The sequence below is a fragment of the Petaurus breviceps genome, unplaced genomic scaffold (assembly GCF_028583685.1).
Source record: "Petaurus breviceps papuanus isolate PSGF00001 unplaced genomic scaffold, PetGlider_PUasm1.0 224, whole genome shotgun sequence".
Classification (NCBI taxonomy): domain Eukaryota; kingdom Metazoa; phylum Chordata; class Mammalia; order Diprotodontia; family Petauridae; genus Petaurus; species Petaurus breviceps.
Window position 1 is genome coordinate 10,455,359 of NW_027185887.1, and position 21,621 is coordinate 10,476,979.

At 38.0% G+C, this 21,621-nt stretch overlaps 1 protein-coding gene across 3 annotated transcripts in view; it reads right to left on the reverse strand.

The window, feature by feature from the left end:
* The window catches only part of CARMIL1 (capping protein regulator and myosin 1 linker 1), a 404,323-nt gene that overhangs the window by 220,067 nt on the left and 162,635 nt on the right, over positions 1 to 21,621 (reverse strand). For all 3 annotated transcript variants that reach the window (XM_069095035.1, XM_069095037.1, XM_069095036.1), the window contains exon 3: positions 6,779 to 6,829. In XM_069095035.1, coding sequence (XP_068951136.1) covers positions 6,779 to 6,829 — 51 coding nt within the window. The remainder of the gene's footprint in view (positions 1 to 6,778; positions 6,830 to 21,621) is intronic.

The following is a 21,621-nucleotide window of genomic DNA, read 5'->3' on the forward strand; positions in this document are numbered from 1 at the left end:
TGTGTTCTATAGGTAGGAAACATCATCAACATCATCATCATCAACATAATATCATCATCATGATCAGGGTTTTGACTATCTTTGCAGGGTCTCCTGTTATTACATCTTCTGTCTTTCTTTTTTTCCACTCAGAGTGACCAATCTGCTCAGCCTCTCACCTGCCCCACCTGCTAAATTTAACATCTAGCAGTCTGGACAAGCTCTTTTTCTTTTTTTTTTTTTTAAAGAAAATGTGGGGTCTTCTTTTTGTCCCTACTCTCCACAAGTTCTGCTTTTTAAAATGTGAGCCATGCATTTGTTACTTTTCCATATTTATTTTTAGTACCAATATTAAAATATATAATCAGATTATAATTAAATATAGAAACACAAATGAGTAATTAGCCCAAGTTTTTCCATTAGATAAGTGAATTCTACATGGAAGGAAAATAGAGAAACAGTCAAGAATAATTCAATGTTATCACCATTCCCTATTTTACCCAACTCAGATCAAATAATTTCAAAAATACTTAACATAATTCAAAGTGGGTTTTCTGAAACAACTGAATTTGAAAAGTATTTTCTTGCCAGACTAGGGAGAGACCAGCAGCCCAAAGGACTGGCTAAAAGGGATGGAAGTAGTAAGATTAGGGGTGGGATGGGGAGTTGGGGGGAGGCAGAGAAACACTGACCTTGAAAAGCTGAAAGAAGCCTGGCTTTTTCTTACTACTAATGTTAACCCTGAGCAAAGGCAGATAGGTGGCTCAGTGGATAGAGTGTTGGGCCTGGAGTGAGGAAGACTCATCTTTCTGAGTTCAAATATGGCCTCAGACACTGATTAGCTGTGTGACCCTGAGCATGTCACTTAACCCTGTTTGCCTCAGTTTCCTCATCTATTAAATAAGCCAGAGAAGGAAATGGCAAACCACTCCAGTACCTCTACCAAGAAAACCCCAAATGGAGTCATGAAGAGTCAGACATGACAGAAAAATGACTAAACACAACAACAAGCCTGAGGAAGTGATGGGCTGCCTGAGCCTGTTTCTTCATATATAAAGTGAGGGGGCTAGACTGGATTTCCTGTAAGGTCACTTACAGATTTCTGCTGCTTACGGATTTCAGCATCAGCAAAAACATTTCCAGAGCTCCACTTAAATAAGGGACAAAGACCTAGGGGCTTCTTAGGGAGCTACAAAGAACTGTAGAATTTTGGAGCTATAAGGGACCTTGGAGGCAATCTCTTTCAATTCAAAGCTGGGGAAAGATTTCTTTTAAAACATACTCAACAAATGCTCACCTAATTTTTGCTCAAAGACCTCTAGTGTCAGAAACCCACTGCCTCCAGAGGTAACCCATTCCATTTTCAAATAATTTTAATTGTCAGGAAGTTCCTCCCTACAGCAAGCCTCAATTTGCCCCTTGCAGCTGCCCTCTGGGGTCAAGTAAAAACAAGTCTAATCTGTCTTCCTGAAGAAAGATGAAGACAGTGTGGTGCAAAGAGCTTTCACTGGGGTATCGGGTAACCTGAATTCTAGTCCCTGCTCTTCCAAGAACTAGTTAAGACACAGCTCCAATCTCATTCTGCCCTCCCTCTTTTTGCCTGTGTGAATTTCTACAAACATTGCACACCTCTGAAACAGTATGTTTTCACCTCTTACTGAAATTCTTTTCTTCTTCCAAGACTCAGGTTACATGCCACTTCTGCATTGTCTCTCTAGATTAACCTGGAAACAAATCTCCCAAATCTTTCTCCCTTGTGTTTGTTCCTTTTATATATTTACTACATTTCAATTTATATTATGGTTATTTTGTATACACTTCTTATCCCCTGAACTGAACTATGAGCTGCCTTGAAGGCAAAGACTGTCATATGTCAATTTTCTATCCTCAACTCCTAGCACAATGCCTTATTCATAGCAGGAAATTAAAATATTTTTGCTAAAAAGAATTGAAAAGAGTATGATGTCTAGTTGGGGGAAATGGGTGGGGTCATAAGCTGGGTATTGCTGGGAATGGACCTATAGTTAGAAAGATTGATTTTAAATCTGGCCTCAGTCACTTCCTATCTATGTGACCCCGGACAACTCACTTGACCATCATTTGCCTCAGTTTTATCAACTGTAGAATGGAAATAATAATAGCACTTACCTCCTAGTGTTATTGTGAGAGGCTCAAAAGTGATAATATTGTAAAGTACTTAGCACAGTGCCTGGAACATGGTAGGTGCCATATAAATGCTTATTCCCCTCCCCTTCTGTTCTGTTCCTTTACCCCTCCATCTGCCTTAGTCTCATCAACTGTAAATTGGGGAAAATAACAGCACATATGTCCCAGAGTTGTTTTCAGGATCAAAGGAGATAATATCTGTAAAAGCACCTAGCAAAATCACAGTGCCTGGCACATAGTAGATTGCTCAATAAATGCTTGTTCCCTCTCTCCTTCTCCCAGACAATAACTAGTACAAAAATTCAGAAAACAGATCAATAATAAAGGAACCAAATGACTCAAAGAAAGCAAGAAAAGAAGCAAAGAGGAAAGCAATGAGGCTAAGGACAATGACATAAAGGGCAAGAACTACTATAACTTGATTCTGTAAGCAAGGAATACTCATTGCAGGGCCTTAAAGTAAAGGACTCATTAAATAAGACCAATTGTGCTCAAGACATTTTAGGCTGAGAGGAAGGAGAACCTCAAGTCACTACAAACTGTTACTTCTTTTTACAGAATGAAAAAGTAATAAATTCATATTCCTCGACACAAATTTTCTGGAATCTGTTCGTGTGTCTTCCCGGTTAAAACAGTTATATTTGACAATTAATAGCTACTAACCAAGAAGGTCAATGACACTAGTTCCACTGATCAATTCGGGATGACAACAGCATGTAGACAGCTTTATACCCCACAGGAAAAACATGGGAATAAGTCACTTTGGGGAAAAAAAGACACCACGGTTTATTTAAGACAACTGAAGTGGCTTAAAAGGAAATGTAGCTTTTTACCTGACTGGCTATAAGACATTTCACATTGAAAGGCCTGGGGACACAGCAAAAATGGAACAAGACAGGGAAAAGGGTAAGTGAAAAATGATCAAGGCAAATATATATGTAATATACCTTCCAAAGAATCAGTAACGTTTTTACTTAATATGAACACATCTTTCAAGAAACTACAGTTCAAAAGACCACTGAACTCTTTTCTAAAACCCATACATTCTGCTTGTATAATGGATTCTTCACCAGCAGCATAATTCGTCACTTAATGCTTAATCCTTTTCCTTAGGCTTCTCCAGAACTCTGAACCATCCAGAAATATTTTGTATAGGTCTTCATTCAGATTTCACTTGCATAAGAATAAAATATGTTTGCTCTATAGATAAATCTTTTCTTAATGGGATGAATGGAGAGAAGAAATATATTTTTCCTTGAAGCAAAATTTCAAAACAACTAGGTATGAGACTGTAAGGAGAATGGATGTGAGATACTCTAAACTAGACCAAGAATAGGAAGCTGTGTGCTAATTCCCCAAATCCTTAAGGAATAGGTATGTATATACATAAAAGGGGCAATGGAGAGAGCACTGGGCTTGGGATCAGGAAGACTCACCTTTGTAAGTTCAAATCTGGCCTCAGACACTTACTAGCTGGGTGACCCTGAGCAAGTCAGAAAGGTGAATGTCTTGCTTGTGGCCACACAGTTGATAAGCTGTGAATTGAATTGGATGGCATGAATTGAATTCAGGTTTCTATTGACTTTAAGTCCAGCAGGTGAAATGAATCTTTGTGTCAAAATTCAAGCAGATTGTATTTTTGGTTGATTCTGAGATGCATGGTATAGGACTTGAGAAACAGCATTCCCAGAGGGAAAAAAAAAAGCTTAATTCTTTTAAGAAATGTAACTAATCAGGGGCAGCTAGGTGGCACAGTGAATGGACCACCGGCCCTGGAGTCAGGAGGACCTGAGTTCAAATCTGACCTCAGACATTTAACACAAAAAATAGCCATGTGACCTTGGGCATGTCACTTAACCCCAATTGCCCTCCAAAAAAAAGGCAAAAAATTTTTTTTAAAAAGAAATGTGACTAATCTATGATATTTTATAGGAGGTATGGGCATTTTTAATATGTGAATGTGAAAATTAAAAATAAAATAAATTAATTATTTTTAAAAAACAACAACAAATCACTAGTCTATAAATGATAATCCTATATGTTGCCCTTCCAGGCAAGAATTAGGCATGACAAATCAGTCATGTGATAGTGATGGGGTACCGGGGATCTAAATCAATTTGAAAAACCAATTGTAAAACCAGTTTGTACAATTGTAACTGCAATTTGTATTATAAAATTGTAATCTGTAAAATCCCTTTCAAACTCTGCCCCTTCCCCCTATTGGCACTCCGCCTAGGCAACACCTTTGTTCTTACTTAATGTGACTCCTTTTCTGTGACTCCTTTGTTCTTACTTAATCTCTTCACGTTTCCTCCCATCTGGCCCAAATACTCCTTTGTCCTTGCCTCATGTCTCCTCTGGTCTGGCCCAAATCTCATCTAAACTATCTATGCACTAAAGTCATAAAAGTTCCTCTCAGTCAGCTCTAAACTTTATCTATGCACTGAGGTCCCTTCCCTCCATCCAGTCAACCCTGATAATGGCAGCCCTACCCTTTAAAAGTAAAAGCATGTACCCCTCTCACTTGCAGGTCTCCTAAAGGACTCTTGCCCACTTCTCATAGAAGCTTAACAATAAACTTCTACAACTCTCACTCCAATTAAGCCTGAGACCTTGAATTCTTTCTGGATGCTATTGCAGGTTTTCTGGTCTTAGATAAGATCAGAGTTCCTGCTGAACCTAGAGGGAGCCATCCCTCATCATTTTGGCGAGCCAGCCAGGATAAGTCGGTGGTCTCAAGCTTTCTTGGAGTTCTGGTAAACTCCCTTTACCCCTTCCCTCTTGTCCTGTATGTCGGGTTCATTCAAGCACCTAAGGAAGGCTTGATTGGACGATTCCGGTCTATCCGGTCTATTTTTTAATAGACCCGGGACACATCCCATATGGATGGGGGATGCCCTGTCCAGGGACAAGTGTCTCCGCGTCTAAAAAAATATACACATATTTTTTTAGGCAAGGCTTTTTCTCATGGGGCATCACGGAAAAGCAATCGACTATAAGTGACTTTTGGCAGCTAGGTGGCGTACTAGCTGTGTGACCCTGGGCAGGTCCCAATTGTCCTGCCTTCCCCCCTCCAAAAAGCTAATGGGTCAGTCTCATTCCATACCCCAGGTACAGCTGTGGGCTCCGCTCAGCCTTGGGCTTTCCCAGCTTGAGTACCCACAGAGCACTTCTGTGTGCTCGGGCCCCACAGGCCAGTGTTCCACGCTGAGCTTGTGCTCCTGGGCCATAGAGGCAGGACTCACTTCTGGAATATCTTTTGTACCACTGAAAAACACTTGGTCTTCAAGACCTCAAGTAGAAAGGATGGGCCGGCTTCCCCCTACACTTGAGGGTCTGTGCCTAGGCTATCTCAAAGCAATCGTACCTGGCCCCAATTGGCATCTATCTGAGGGCCAAGAAAATGTGATTTGTGCCAAGGGTTCCAGAAATTCTCTGTGAGCTTTTGAACCTTCCTGTTAGCTTCTCTGGCTCTCTGTGTCTCTGTGTGAATGAGTGTGTGTGAGTAATCTGACATCTCTAAGCTTTAAACTGCAGCTGGACTGCAGGACATTCCTTTGAAATGCTGACATCTCTTTCCCTCCTCCTCCTTTCCCCTGCTGCTGAATGCAGGCTGAAGAGGGAGAGAAAGAGAGCAAAATATTGTCTTGTTTGTGAAAAGAAGTTTTAAGATCTTTAAAAGTTTGAAAATCTCCTCCTCTTCATTCCACTCAGGCCAAATGGAGTGAGGAGAAGGCCATAAGAAAGGGAGGGAATCTTCTCCCTCAGATCAAAGAGGCAGGCAGACCAACATTTAACTGTTTCCTGCCTCACCTAAAAGAGGAAAGTTTTGTGTAACAGAATGAAACTAAAAGGCAACTGAATGCAGTCTGGTCATTTTTGAAAAGTGTCACTCCTAATTTGATGCTAAAGAAAAGTCAGAATTCATTTTACTATTTGGCATTTAGGCAAATTGGAATATTTTCTAAGATTTGATATGAAAGGTGAGGTTCTAGAACTGGGATAAGGGAGTAGGCGCCACTCCCCCTCCCCTTGCTGGAGAAGTCAAAGCTATCACTTTCAAAGAAGTTTCTAAGGAGTGGACACATAAAATTTATTGAAGTAAAAGTTAGAACAGCTAAAAACATTTGGCGGGGGAGGGAGGCATAGCAGCTATATCGAGGGCCCCACTGGCAACAGCCCTGGACCCCTGAGGCATGCAGATGACCCTCTCTCCTTTCAAACCCCTGGGTCCACAACCAAGCTCTGCAACTGTGGGGAGAGGAGAAAAGCCTCTGCACTTGGTAAGCCTAATTTTCTATCAATAATTTTGGTATGTGATGAATTGGAGTGTAAAGAGAAAAAAAGGTCAGGAGAAGAAAGTAAATAGCAGAGGAATAAAACAAACAGCAACTCTTGCAACTTTGACTCAAAAATGCCTCTCCATTTTCACTAGGGTCTGGTCTCTTCTAGTGAAGGAAAAAAAGTGAACAAGAAAGGGCGAAATAATTTGGAAAGACTGGTCCATTCCAATCATGTTTAATATTCTTTCTGAAGAAAAAGACAAACATTCACTGTCTCGAGGCATTTCTAGCCCTAAATCAAAACTGACTAACAACTGAGAGGTAAATGTTAAGAAACAAATCCTACTTACCTTGGTGGGAATTCGAGCTGTCACAAGAAAGGCCCGACATGATGTAAGCACCTATAAATTAGAAGAAAACAAGTATAAGGAACAGCAGAGAACACTTTAGTGACCATCACCAAAAAGTCTAATGGTACAAAAGAATATCTGATTCAATGAAATCTAAATGTACCCACTGTGTACTTACCTGTTGTCCTTTAGGTAACTCATAAAATTTATTTTTCATAAGGTAAACTGATAATCTTTAAATTAAATATTGCCAGGCACTGACAAATAGAAGTCACCTTTTGATCGATTTGGCTTTCACTAAGAAATTCATTCCTCACTCAAACTTTTAATATTCCTTTTTCTGGATGCCCAAATCCCCAGATTTACTCTTAGTTCCTTAAGCAGACTAGCTACACTGCACAAAACTGATGATAAAGAATCTGGCCATTGCCTGTGACACATTCTGCTGGACTACAGTCTATGGTTCATACAGAGAGACTACAGGAGAGGCAACAAGCAATATTAAGTGCCTATTATATCCAGGCAAAGCAATCCTTTATAAATATTATCTCATTTGATCCTGGGAGCAACCCTGGGAGGGAGACTGAGGCAGAGAAAGGTTAAGTGATTTGTCCAAGGTCACAGAAGTAGTAAGAGTCTGAGGTCACATTTGAACTCAGGTCTTCCTGAATCCAAATCCAGTTTTCTATCCATTGTGCCATTTAGCTGTGTCTCAGCATATATAAGAAGGTGACTAGGACAGTGAGAAGCCTCAAGACCATACCATACAATTGTCTGTTACAGGACCAGGGGATGACAAGATTTAGAGCTATTTTGATAGCTATCTTCTATTATTGAGACTGGACTTCTTCTGCTAATTGCCAGAGGACAAAACCAGAAATAATAAGAAGTTAGCAGGGTAAAATTTACTCTGAAAACTTTCAAGATTCCCCCTAGTTTTTAGCCCTCCCTCTTTCCTCAAATTACCAGGTATTTAACTTATTGTGAGAATGTTACTTTCCTTGACTACCCTCTCTCCATTAGAATGTACATTCCTTGAGGGCAGGGTTTTGTTTTGTTCTAGTGTTGCCAACATCTAGCACACAGTGCTTAACAAATGTCTAAATACTATACACATGTAATGGAATTTTATTACTCCATGGGAGCTGAGCAGAACCAGGAGAATGATTTATACAATAACAACATTAAAAATAACAACTTGCAAAATCTTGGGAACTCTAATTAGTGCAATGATCTGATGATGAAGCATGATACTGACCTCTTGACTGAGAAAATGTACTCAAGATGCAGAATGAAATACATTTTAGGACACAATCAGTATAAGGATTTGTTTTGCTTAACTATGCATATTTATTACATAGGATTTTTTTTTTCTCAAATGAGAGGAAGTGTAGGGAGGGAACAAACATTTATTAAATACTTTGTATGTGGCAGGCACTGTGTTACAACTCACTTATTCCTCGGAACATCCTGGATGGGAGGTTGAGGGAATTATTCTGGATTACATGGTTATTAAGTGTATGAGGACAGATTTCAACTCAGATCTTTTTTAATCCAGGCTCAAGACAATATCTGTACAACCTAGCTGCAGGGAGGGTAGGAAGGCAAGTGGAAATGAGGATCATGTGGGCATCTTTTTTTTTTTTTTAATGCAGAGAAGAGAACAGAGGGAAGTCTAAAAAAAAAAAAAAGGCAAAGACAAGTAGGATAGTTTTGAAAGCTATAGGATGAAGTTAATGTACTTAAAAGGAAAAGTATGCAGTATACAAGAGAGATCTCAAGTTTCATGTGCAAATCTCCTTTTTTCTCTTCTCCTGTATATACAGAAATGTTTCTTTTATTTGGCATTTGTTAATTTCAGAATAAAAATTAAGGTTGAAAACTCATTTGATTCAACTCATCTTTCAGAAACTTTTTAATGATTAATGATTTAATGATTTTAATGATTAAAGCTGTCCAAAAATAGAATGACCCAACTCAGGAGATGGAGAGGTCCTCTCTTGTGTAATTCCTCAAGCCAAGGCTAGATGACCACCCACTGGGGATGCTGCAGAGGGAATGAATCCCTCTACTGACTGAATGAGAGAGCCCCTGAGCTACTTTTCACCTTTGGGATGGAGGGGAAATAAGAAATCACATGTGCTTAACCCATTTTAGGCCAAATATAGGTTGTAAGGTCCCTCAGACAGGAACAATCTTTTTGTATTCCCAGTGCTTAGCATAATATACATGGCAGGTACCTTAAAAAATGTTGACTGACTGCTTGACAGCCTGACAAGACAGATGAAAAGAACACAGGATTGAGAATCAAGAGAGAAGTTACAAAAATGAATCTGCCTTAAACTCTTAGGGTGAAATCACTTAACTTTTTCACTTTATCAAGTATGATCTAAGGTCTGGGGGAATTAAACTAACTAATCTCCCATTGAATCACTCCCATTATAACATTCTACAGTGTTCTTCTGGAAATTGCCATTCCAATGTCATAACAGAATGACCAGAAAGATCCAGAGAACTCTAAAAAGATGAGTTTAAAAAAATGTGTCAGTCCAAGCATCTGTGTAATAACAATAAAAGAATACATAAAGTTAATGAGCTTGCATAATGTTTTGTGACCATCACTTGATTTTCTGTGTCCGTGGAACCTACCTAGAACAGTCTTGTATATCATAGTTGCTTTGCAAAAGCATGATGAAGTCATTTTTCCTCCAGAGATTTATATACATTTTATCTAAAAGCAATACTGTAGAAAATCTTATGTAGGGGTGGCTAGGTGGCGCAGTGAGTAAAGCGCTGGCCCTGGAGTCAGCAGGACCTGAGTTCGGTTCAGGCCTCAGACACTTAACACCCACACAAAAAACCTAGCTGTGTAACCTTGGGCAAGTTAGTTAACCCCAATTGCCCTCTAAAAGGCAAAAAAAAAAACAAAAACCTATGTGATTACTGTTGGAAATTACTAAAGATAAGGTATAGATGATAAAGAATCAAGACTGGCCACATCACTTTCCTTCTCAAAAATCTTCAGCAATTATCAAGCACTTATCCTGTGCCCAAACCAGGGTTAGCTTCTGAGGATACAAATAAAGAAAGCTGGACAGTCCCTATTCTCAAGAAACCCTACTCTGTTTGGAGGAGAGAGACAACACATAAAAGAAAGTTCAGCTCCAGGAAGGATGGAAAAGCTGGAAAGTTCTTAAGGGTACAGTATAAGGGCAGATGGCGAGATTCCATGTGCCTTAGGTCACCTCAACAGGTAAGATGATATTACCAGGGGTCTACAGAACACTGATGGTAATGCCTAATGTTCCTCCACCTCACCAGAAGGAACAAAGTTGGTGATTCCCATCTCTCCAAGTCATGTAAGCAAACTGTTTCTCAATCTCCTTCTCTATTCTCCCCACTCCATGCATTCACTAAAGTTAACCACCAGGCTCTGCCGGAAACGCACACCCACCATTCCTCTAATTGTTGAAATTTTATTCTTCCTTCAAACCTAGATCATTTCCTTGACTAAGGCTTTCTGGATTCTTCCAGGTGAAGGAAATCAATCCCTTCAAATTTTCTCACAGCAATTTGTCTAAGTTTCTTCTATAACCTTATTACATTATTCCAGACATCATGATTCTTTGTGTTCATATGTGGTATCCAAGAACACTAATGTTCTTGAAGGTAGTGACTATACTGTCTCCCACGTTTACACCCACATCACGGAGTATAGTACTTTGAATTCAAGTTAGGTTTATTAAATAGTTGTTGAGTTGCCAGAGAAAGGGGTCAAAGGGCAAAGAGAAAAGGCAGAGTTCCTCCCAAAAATTCGTTTTCAAATTATAACCACATGGAGTTTGTATATCATTACATAAGACTTACAATCATTCTGCCTACCTGAAACTCAGCAAAGATTGTATCCTGAAAAATGCTTGACCCATAGATGTTATTTAAAATGTAGGAAAGACCCGCCTATTTCCAGATTTACACATTTCTGCGTATATTACATATATTATTACATCTTTTATTTTTTCTCTCTCCTTCTCCCAAAGCACACTGCCTTAAACACTGTAGACACTTAACAAAGTTCATAAAGACAACAAAGTCTTTTGTAATATACTGTACTCAGGCCCTTGGAGTAACTGAACCAAACATTTGTGAAGTTTTGCTTGTTTTTGTTAAATTCAGTAAAAGTAAAAAAGGTTAGCTATGTTCCACCTCATGCCATCTAACTGTGATGATTCTGTGTACAAGGAGCCACCAAACTACAAATTCTCAAACTCAAAAACATCCATTCACTATTATCTTGAAATTCATTGTCCCATTAGAATTGCTGAAAAAACTCTTTTGCCTTCCCTTCCAGCATTGCCCTCCACAAATACACAGCTGCCTGAAACAACTTCCTTTCTCTTTTCCCCTTCCTGACATCATGGATGCCTAAGTCTAGTATAACTAGTATAATTACCAAGGTGTAGGACCAACACCACACAGAGATTGTGAATGACACCTCCATAAGGCTGTATGATTACCATTCAAAGATCAAGATTTCTACCACCACTGGAAGATCCAGACCACTGCTGTCCACTAAAGATCTGGACCCTTTCCCCACTCATCCTCAGGAAAGTCATTCTAGTTTGTGACCTCCCCCCTCCATCCCCACCCCAGTTCTACTTCAGTTGTTATGAGTCCTGAAGAGAATGAAGGGAATTAGAAAAAGCCAATTTCTATTGACTAGTGTCACAAGTTGCTTAGGTTTTCCCATAGAAACAAAGAGGGATACAGGCTGGATTTAAGACTTCATTGATAAATGTTGAATCACTCAACCTCTCTCAGCTAAAGTTTCCTCATTTCCAAAATAGGAATAATAATAACACCTGTTTCACAGATTTGTGGGGAGGATCAAATAAGATAATATATGTAAAGTATTTTATATTAATAACATTATAATAATTATATTATTTAGATATTACTAGATAAATATAAATAATTATATTATTTAGATTTCCTCCCAGAAAAAGGAAACTTCCTCTATCATTGCAACTTATAGCCACCCAGACCTTCTAAGAGTTGTTATTGTACTGTTATTTTCAGTCATGTCTGATACTTTGTGACCCTATTTAGGGTTTTCTTGGGAAAGATACTATAGAATGGTTTGCCATTTCCTTCTCCAGCTCATTTTACAGATAAGGAAACTGAGGCCAACAGGGTTGAGTACTGAGAGGTATATTAACTTTCCCAGAGCCTCACAGTCCATATTTGACATATGTATAACCTGAACTCAGGTCTCCCTATATCTGAGGCCGACTCTCTATCCACAGTATAATGATGTCTCTCAACATAGAAAGGATATTGTTATAAATGGTAGTATGTTATGCTGTGGCATGAATGCTAGAATTCAATTCCATTAAGGGTCAAATAGGTTTTGGTGGACTCTCCAGGCAACACAACCTCTATTTCTGACATTGTTTCTGTGGGAAAATGTGCTCTGAGTTACTAACAGGTAGCTTGTTCTAAATTCCTTGTATTTAAAAGAAAAAAAAATTCATTGTAGTCCTAAGGTGACTATACCAGAGGTGAAGTGGATCTGCAAAGCCCATGAAAAGGTCTATTCCTTAAAAATAATCCATCCTTGCCCACAAATTTATTAACTTGAAATTCATTTATATTCACGAGACCTTTTTTTTTTTAATGTAATAAGTGGGTAGATGGTAAGGAACTGGCCAAATCCTGGAACTGGGAAACTTGAGAAGTAAGGTTTATTGGTATTGGAGGAAAGTCCATAATTTCGAAATATGGGTATGGCCCTTATCCTTTAGATTTTCCCACACAGATACTCACAAAAGGAATGTGTCCCCTGTCAGACCATGTATCCTAACTTTGGGTTTGGGAAAAACTACATAAGCGTACAGCTACTTTGAGGATAAGCAAAACTAGATGGGGTATGAAATCTGGGGTAACCAAAAGGCAGCATATCCTTGGCACCCTGGGGACACATAGCAGGTAGAGGGGGAAAAAGGTTTAAAAAGAGGGATAGGACAATGCTGAAAGAAAAGTTTGTTCTTTGTAATTTTGCCTCCTACTCTGGCTGCTGAAGGTGCTAGTGTCTGAGAGAAGGTCAACTGACTAGTCTGGAGGGACCACAAACCTAAACTTTTCCAACTAGAAATGTGAAGACTGAGTACAAGGTAATGAAGTTTCTTCTGGATCAGTTCAATCCAAGGTCTTTTCTGTTCCTTAACTATCACAACTAGGACAGAGAAAGAGCATAAAGGGGCAAAGTCATATGGACCTCATCATAGAGTCAGACTCTATGCTCACTCCCTAGTTTCTCTCACTTCTATTCTCTCGTTATTACTCCAGATTTTTCTACTCAAGATTTTTCCTGCATTATCAAACTATTATCTTTATTGTAATTTTTATTTTATTCTTAATTACATGGAAAAACAATTTTTAATCTTCGTTTTTTAAAATTTTGAGCTCTAAATTCCCTCCTTCCCTTCCCTCCCCTCTCCTTGAGAAGGCAAGCAATTTGATCTAGATTATACATGTATGGTTATACAAAACATATTTTCTTATTAGCCATGTTGCAAAAGAATACACAGACCAAACCCTCATCTTTCTAAGAAAAAAAACCAGATGCTCACACCATTTGTGTGTGTGAGTATATGAAAATATAACAGTAGAATCATAGAATTTTAGTCAATGCATCAATAAATTATGATAGCCCGGTTAGGTACATTCTCAGGACTCTGTCTCTATACACCAGCATATGGATTTCATACTACCACTCAGTAACAAGGAGTAGGCAGAAAGCTTTTTCCTCCTGCCTCTATTTTCTTACTAACCAAAGCACTTGGATCTCTTCTCCTAAGTCTTGGTCCCTATTTAGAAAATGATGCCTAAATTATTTTCTTCTTCTCTTCCTCCCCATATCTTAAGCCTCCTCTCCCAAAAGAGCCTAATATAGTCAAAGATGATTGGATTTACAATTAAAAAGCAAAACAAAAGCTTCTGCACTATTATTTACCACCCACGTGACCAATTCACTTCATCTCTCTATGCCTTAGTGTTCCCATTTCTAAAACAAGAATGGTGGTTTCAATGGCTTTAAAGGTTTTTTCCTACTCTAAATCAATGGGTCCTTTATGGTCAGGTTCTCTCTGATCACAATCAGATAATCTGAAAAATTAGTTGTATTAATGTGCTAATGGAAGAAGGCTAATGGATTTCCTTTGAACCCTCCCACCTTTTCCTAGGCTATATGTCTCCTTCTAGGACCTTACAATTATCTTCTGGCCTTTTGTGTTAGGTTCAATACACTGCTGTCATTGTTCATCTTTGTTTTCAAAGATGATGAAAATGACATTACATGGTGATGTATTTTGACTCCTACATAAATCAGATTTAGATGAAGCAGAGTTGCACAAAGTCATTAGCCTCACTCTCTCTTCTTGAGTTATCAAAGTCCAGTGGCAAGACAAAAGTCAGGAAGACTGAAGATGGCCCAGGTTCAAGGGGATGACCTTGGGATCTTCAATGCCTCATCAAGCTCTAAGCAGATCCTCAGGTCTGCCCATTCAGTCTAACCACTGAGACACTTAGTGGCTGTGGGCAAGTGGGAAAACTCAACTCTTCCCAGCCTCAGTTTCCTCATCTGTAAAATATGATAATAATAGCATGAGGAACAGCAAGGAGGTCGCTGTCACCAGATCAAGGGAATAAGGTATTATAAGAACATTGGAAAGCTAAGAAAGTACCAGGTTATGAAACTAAACAGATGATTATTTATTTGGTTTTGGAGATAATAAAGAGCTACTGTAATTTATTGAATGGGGTGGGGATGAGGAAAAGGACAAGGTGGTCTGACCTTCATTTTTTTGCTGTTGTTGAGTCGTTTTTGAAAATACAAGTGTACAAGTCAGCATCAGTGAAGCGTTTTGCAAACCTTAAGTGTTAAATGCACAAAAAACAACAAGGCAGTAATGACTTGGTCTTGGTGGAAGATTTCTGGATTCTGAATCAGAGGCCCTGAGATTAAGTCCTGAGATTTTTGATCCTTACTACATATGTTAATGGGCAAGTTGCTTAACTAACCACTTTGGGCCCTAGTTCTGCATCTATAAAATGATGGAGTTGGGCTAGATGGTACTATAACATTCCTTCCAGACCTAGATCATATAGGTCATAATTGTGACCTAAAAGTATTATGTAGGTGTAGGGTATTATTATTACAATTGTAAAAAATATAAAGAGATTCTATAATAATAGTTCACATGCATATTAACACTTAAAGTTTGCAAAATACTTTACACATTATTTCATTTGATATTTATAAATCTCTATAATGTAGATATTATTACTGTCTCCATTTAAAAGTTGGAAATACTGGGGCAGCAAGGTGGTGCAGTGAATAGAGTACCGGCCCTGGAATTAGGAGGACCTGAGTTCAAATATGGCCTCAAATACTAGCCATGTGACCTTGGGCAAAGTCACTTAACCCCAATTGCCCTACCTTCCCCCCTCCGAAAATAATTTAAAAAAAGGTTGGCAATACTAAGACTCAGAGAGTTGATATGACTTGTCCAGCATTTCACAAATAGTAATTACTTGACCACTGATTCACACCTAGGTGCTCCTGACTACACGTCCAACACTCTATCCACTATGTCACAATCCCCATTTATACCATGCAGCTCTTTCCTATATACATAGCTTTTTGAGAAAGTGAATTGCCCAAAATGGTTCTTCACTCTTCAAAGTTGTCAGATCTTAGGAATTCTGTCATTTTACAAATGAAGAAACTATGTCCAGAGGTAAAATTGACTCACCTAAAAACTATGGCTTCGAGGTTAAGTGACTCAGGAGTTTGATCAAAGAGAGAATAAAGCAGAGGGAAGCCAATAAGACATATTATAACAACTATGTAAATGAAGAAAATAGAAAATGGAAACTACATTCAACCCTGGAGTCAGGAGGACCTGAGTTCAAATCCAGCCTCAGACACTTAACACAAAAACTAGCCATGTGACCTTAGGCAAGTCACTTAACCCCAATTGCCCTCCAAAAAGCAAAAACAAAACAAAACAAAACAAAAACAACTTGATGTACTTTAAGACACACACACAAAAAATTAAGTCACTCTTATTATTGCTAATGTATTAAACTATTCAAAAGGAAACAAAATCTTAACAAGAATAATAATGACATTAAACCCAAGTTTAGACCAAAGGCTTGGAAGCGAAAGTGTGTTATAATGAAAAAGAATGTCTGATTTGGAGTTTGAATCCTGACTTTCTAAGGTCATTTTCCATACTTAAATTTTCTGGACCTCCACTACCTCATTTGGAAAAAGAGGAGTTTCAACTAAATGATTTCTCAGGTTTCATCTGAACACTAATTCTATTCATCTTTGGTTTCAAAACTCCTAGTCTGCTGCCCTTTTGAGGGGCCTTAAACTAAACTGTCTCCCTAGTTGAACAATAAAAGATACAAAGCCTTTGCCCCTAAAAAGCATTGAACAAAGGTAGCTTTCTTTCAATTTATAGGAAAAATTTCATAATCTCAGCTCAATTTTCTTTAAAAAAAAAAAATCAGGGGTGGCTAGGTGGTACAGTGAATAGAGCATGGGCCCTGGAGCCAGGAGGACCTGAGTTCAAGTGCGGCCTCAGACACTTGACACAAAACTAGCCATGTGATCTTTGGCAAGTCACTTAACCCCAATTGCCCTGCCTTCCCCAATCCAAAAAGCAAAAAAGAAAAAGAAAAGAAAAGAAATCCATTGTAATACAAGATCATTCAGGCTGGTTTAGTTTTTGGTTTGTTTCTTTGTTTTTTAAATTGGGTTGAACACCATCTAGACCATAGGCTATTAACACGGAGTCCATGAACTCAGTTTTTAAAAAAATATATTTTTATGACTCAATTCAATATTATTGGTTTTATTATCAAAATTATGTATTATACTAATTTTTTAAATGATTGAAAAGGAATTCATGCACTTCACCAGACTGCCAAAGCGGTTCATGACTCAAAAACCGTTAAGAACCCCCAATTTAGATTAAAAGAACCTTAAATTGAGTTTCTTTGATTGTGAGAAAGTGAGATTGCAGAGTGCTAAGGGCATTATCATCTGAGGGAATGTAGATTAACACTAAGAAAAGGAATTTTTTTAAAAGACAACCAACTTCTTTTTCTACTTCATTTATGCTTTTCACAGCAACAGAACTCAGTAAAGAGATCCTAAATTCTCGAATATAATAACAACTAGCATTTATATAGTGCTTTGAGGTTTGTGAAGTACTTTTTATTATCTCATTTGATTCTCATATCAGTCCTAGGAGGTAGATGATATTATTATACCCATTTTACAGATGAGGAAAGTAAGACAGAGGCCAAAAGACTTGCCCAGAATCACATAACTAGTGAGTGTCTGAGGCCAGATTTGAACTTGAGTCTACTGTTCTTGTTCAGTCATTTCAGGCCCACTATATGTGACCCCATTTGGGGATTTCTTGGCAAAGATACTAGAGAGGTTTACCATTTCTTTTTCCAGTTCATTTAACAACAGAAGAAACCAAGGCAAGCAGGGTCAAGTGACTTGCCCAGGTCACAGAGGTAATAAGTGTCTAAAGCCCCATTTGAACTCAAGTCTTCTTCCTGACTCCAGGTCCTGCACTCTATCCACAATAACCACTTAAATGCCCCAAATTTTACAGGCTCAACTCAGATCTTCCCAACTCCAAGTCCAGTCCTCAACCCACAACACCACTTAGCTGCCTTACCTGTAACACAGGTAGAACAACTTCTTTAAAGAGAAAGAAAATAAAACCATAATGCACCTTTCTAATATTATTTTACAATAAGCACATCAGTAATTAAGTGATTAGGCGTCTGCTATGTAAGCCTAGTTAACAAGACTGAACAACCAACCTCAACACGTACTCCTAATATACCCTGCAACGCAATAGCAATGAACAATTAGCAGGCTGGCCTTCCTATTCTTTCCCAGGTGGCTTTAAGTGCACAATGCTTTTTGAAAACAAAATTTCCTCTTTTCTAACTGCTTTCCACCATTGCTCTGCTTCCTCATGGGAAAAAAAATGAGTGAGTGGGCAAAATGATCTGCATAGTCACTTCTTATTCTCACATTTTATGATGAGAACTGCAAATTCTTCTATGGAGTGTTGACAGGGGACAGGAACAAAAAAATAACCAGTTTAAATTCAGTGAGTTTAAATTAAAATACAGTGTGATGTGAATAACAGTCTTCCAATTTTTGGATGAACTGACCATTTGAGGCTGAGACTGAAGAGATTTAATTCTTCTAATTCATTAGATTACAGAACTACAGAGATCAAAAAAGCTCCTTTCTATTGAGAAGGGCATAATATTATGTTTTAGTCTTAACTGTGAATTCCCTTTTTAAAAAAGTAAAATGTTCTTAAGGAATAGTACATAATGTCCCTTGAATGTTGGAGACTAGTCAAAATCATTTGTTTAGTTAGAGACACAACAGAAAAGGAATTCAAGCCCAGTGTCTGGGGAAGCAATATTAAGCCTGACTCAATCTTAGCCAAAGATACCTTTCACTGGCCAGCAACTATTTTGGAGGGTCAGAAACAGACCACTGATACAGGTATTTATTGGAAGGTTAAATTTTCATAGGCTCTTAAGAGTAAAAGTTTCTTAAATTGAAAATGCCCTTGTCTAAAATACCCCTGTCCATACTGGGCACAGGGACACACCATATCAAAAGTGAAACCTCAAACTTTCTACTTCAAAGCAAAATTCTGAACTTTACCAGACTTTGCAGCCCATTCCTTAGACTAAGCCAAGAAATGGTGCAACATCCTTGATGGGAATCCCAATGAACTCGTCTCTCTGTTTTCCTGTTTGGCTCTGTCCTCCAGCATTTGGAACTGTCCCCAAGATTTTGCAATACTCACTTAGAGAATGGCACTGACTGTTTCAGAGAGAGATGCTAGTTATGAAAATGTTAGACTAGACTGGTTCAAAAGATCTTTTTTTACATTTACATCCCCCTCAAGGCCCAGGGTATCAGGCTATCTCCATCATAGACAGCAGCCTGGAATAGGATTTAGGAAGTTTATATTTACAGATTTAGATATATTTTTTAAAAAATTATCTGTAGATTAAGGAAAAGCCCACCAAGATTCTGAGAAGTTTTTTAAGCAGAGATTTAGGAAGAGATTGTCTGCTCAATATATTTTATCCTAGAGAGTATGTTACTTAGTCTTAAAGTAAGTACCACAGAAAATGGATATTTGTAGACAAAGGACCTTAACTGCAAAAAGAAAAAGTATAACTAACTTTACTCTGACCTCTCTCTGGGTTAAGAGTTCTCTTATCCACAACTATGTTAGCATGCAAACCACATTTTCACCCTCTGTAATGAATTACTTCTTTCTTTAATTGAAATGCACAGGACAAACTGGTTGCTGTTGAGCTTTCTTAGTCCCATAGCAACTTCAAACATAAAAATTCACTTACAACCAGTTATAAAAGTCCTCTCCTTGGCCAAGATTCACAGTGTATGAGAAGAAATTTACTTGTGAAGATTTTACCCCAATATGCAGTGTCCTTTTTAAGAAATGCAGCACTAACAAATATGAGCCTAAAAAAAAAGCAGGAGGCAATGATGGAGTCCTTACCTCTGATACTTTTACCCAAAGAAGATGACTTTTGATTCACTTATAATTCTAATTTTACTACCTACATGGTGAATTCCATCATTCATACTCAGAGTCCTACTAAAGATTTTATATAGGATCCATGTATAGGTGAAGACCCACTTGTACTTTCTCAAGCAAATTAAGGATATTCACAAGGATCCATAATCTTGTCAACATGGGGAATACAGAGTGGGAACTCTCTTCCACAAAACCCACTATAACTTACTAATCAAGTCCTAGAAGTAACCTCAAAAGTGGCCCCAGTGCCACATGGTTCAAGCTCATCGTGAGCTCCTTGCAAAAAGGAATTTTTTTTTTTGGCCTTTCTCTTTCCCCAGCACTTAGCACAATATCTAACACATAGCAAATGCAATAAGTGCTTGCTGATTTAACTGGACAAACTTTTTAAAAGAGCCTACTATGTGTCAGGCCCTATGCTAGGTGCCAAGGAAGAAAAGAGGAAAACTGTTACTCCCCATACTCAAGAATCTTACAATCTACATGAATACAAATAACCATGATCTCAGAAAACACATGCTAAAAGCTTAGAAACATCAAACAAAGATAACATGACAGAGTTTTGGAAGAGAGGAATGATATTCAGGGTCGGGTAAGGCATAAGGGAGACCTGGGCTTTAAAGGAAGAGAAGAACTTCAAGAAGAGAAGCTATTGGATGAACCTGTTTCAAGGTATGAAGGATGCAATGGGCATTTAAATGGGAAGTAAAAGAGGATAGGTTGAGATAGAGAACAATTAATTATCATGTTTAGGTGCAGCAGTTCAAGTGTGATCCAAGGGTTCACCTGATCAACACTGTTTTCATAATAATACTAAGATATTATTCGTCTTTCAAAATAATGCTCTCTTGAAGAAACATCCCCAGCCCACTCCTCTGTGGACCAGAGATGTCCACAGGTACTCTATATATATATATATTGTACATGTTTTCAGACTTCTTTTTAATTTTAAAAAATATTTTAATATATGGAATTAAACAAGCATTTTCATAACAGAGTACAATAACAAAGATGATGGTACATGAAACTGCAAGCCTACTAAGCACATCTTGCTATTCTTTTCAAATATACAACAAAATTATCATGTAATTTTTTTTCTCCCCCTATTCATGGCTACCATTAGATACAAATAGAAGTGTGTGTGTGTGTGTGTGTGTGTGTGTGTGTGTAAGTAAAATTATTCTATACACATTTCCATTTATCAGTTCTTTTTCTGGATGCAGATAGCATCTTTCTTCATATGTCCTTCATACTTAATTTGAGTATTTATAATAGGCAAAATAACATCCAATTAGGAGGATGGGACGAGAAGATGTATCAATTAGTTGTGCATATGTATTTCCCTCTTTTAAATATTATCTTTTCTATGGGATAGCTCTGGCTCTCTGGGAAGGGGAAAAATTAAGGATATTGGAGATAACTATGATGATGTTAGAAAGAGAAAAACATCAACAAAAAATCTTTTTAAAAATATCTTTCCCTTTTCTTTTTCTTTGACTTTTTTTTTTTGGAGGGCAACTGGGGTTAAGTGACTTGCCCAAAGTCACACAGCTAGTAAGTGTGTCAAGTGTCTGAGGATGGATTTGAACTCAGGTCCTCCTGATTCCAGGGCCGGTGCTCTATTCACTGTGCCACCTAGCCACCCCAACCCTCCCTTTTCTATTATCTCTGTGTGAGGCTGAATTTTCTTCATATACTTCAACCAATATACCATATTGTAAATGAATGTAGGAGCAAACAAGAATCCAGCTGTCCTCCATTAAGCCAAACCATTAAGGACATTTTCAACAATACATAAAACAATTTCACTCTTCTCACTAACATGTTTTTCAGGAGGGGGATCTATTTTTCATAAGCTCATAAATTTCTTTCACAAGTTTTTCTTTCAGCTTCTACTTCTAATGCAGCTATAAATACTGATAGCTAGAACCCACATTTAAATTAAAAATAAAACATTTAAAATATTTTTTCAAAACATTAAAAAAATTTTTTTAAACTCTAAGGCTCATAATTTTTCAGAGAGCAAAGGTGTCCGGGGTCCAAAAAGTTTGGAACATAATGAAGCTGGCCAGTCATACTTTGCATTAAAAGCATCTAAACTCAAAAAAATGTCTTCTTCTGCTTAAGTGATTCCCCATTCACAAGGCC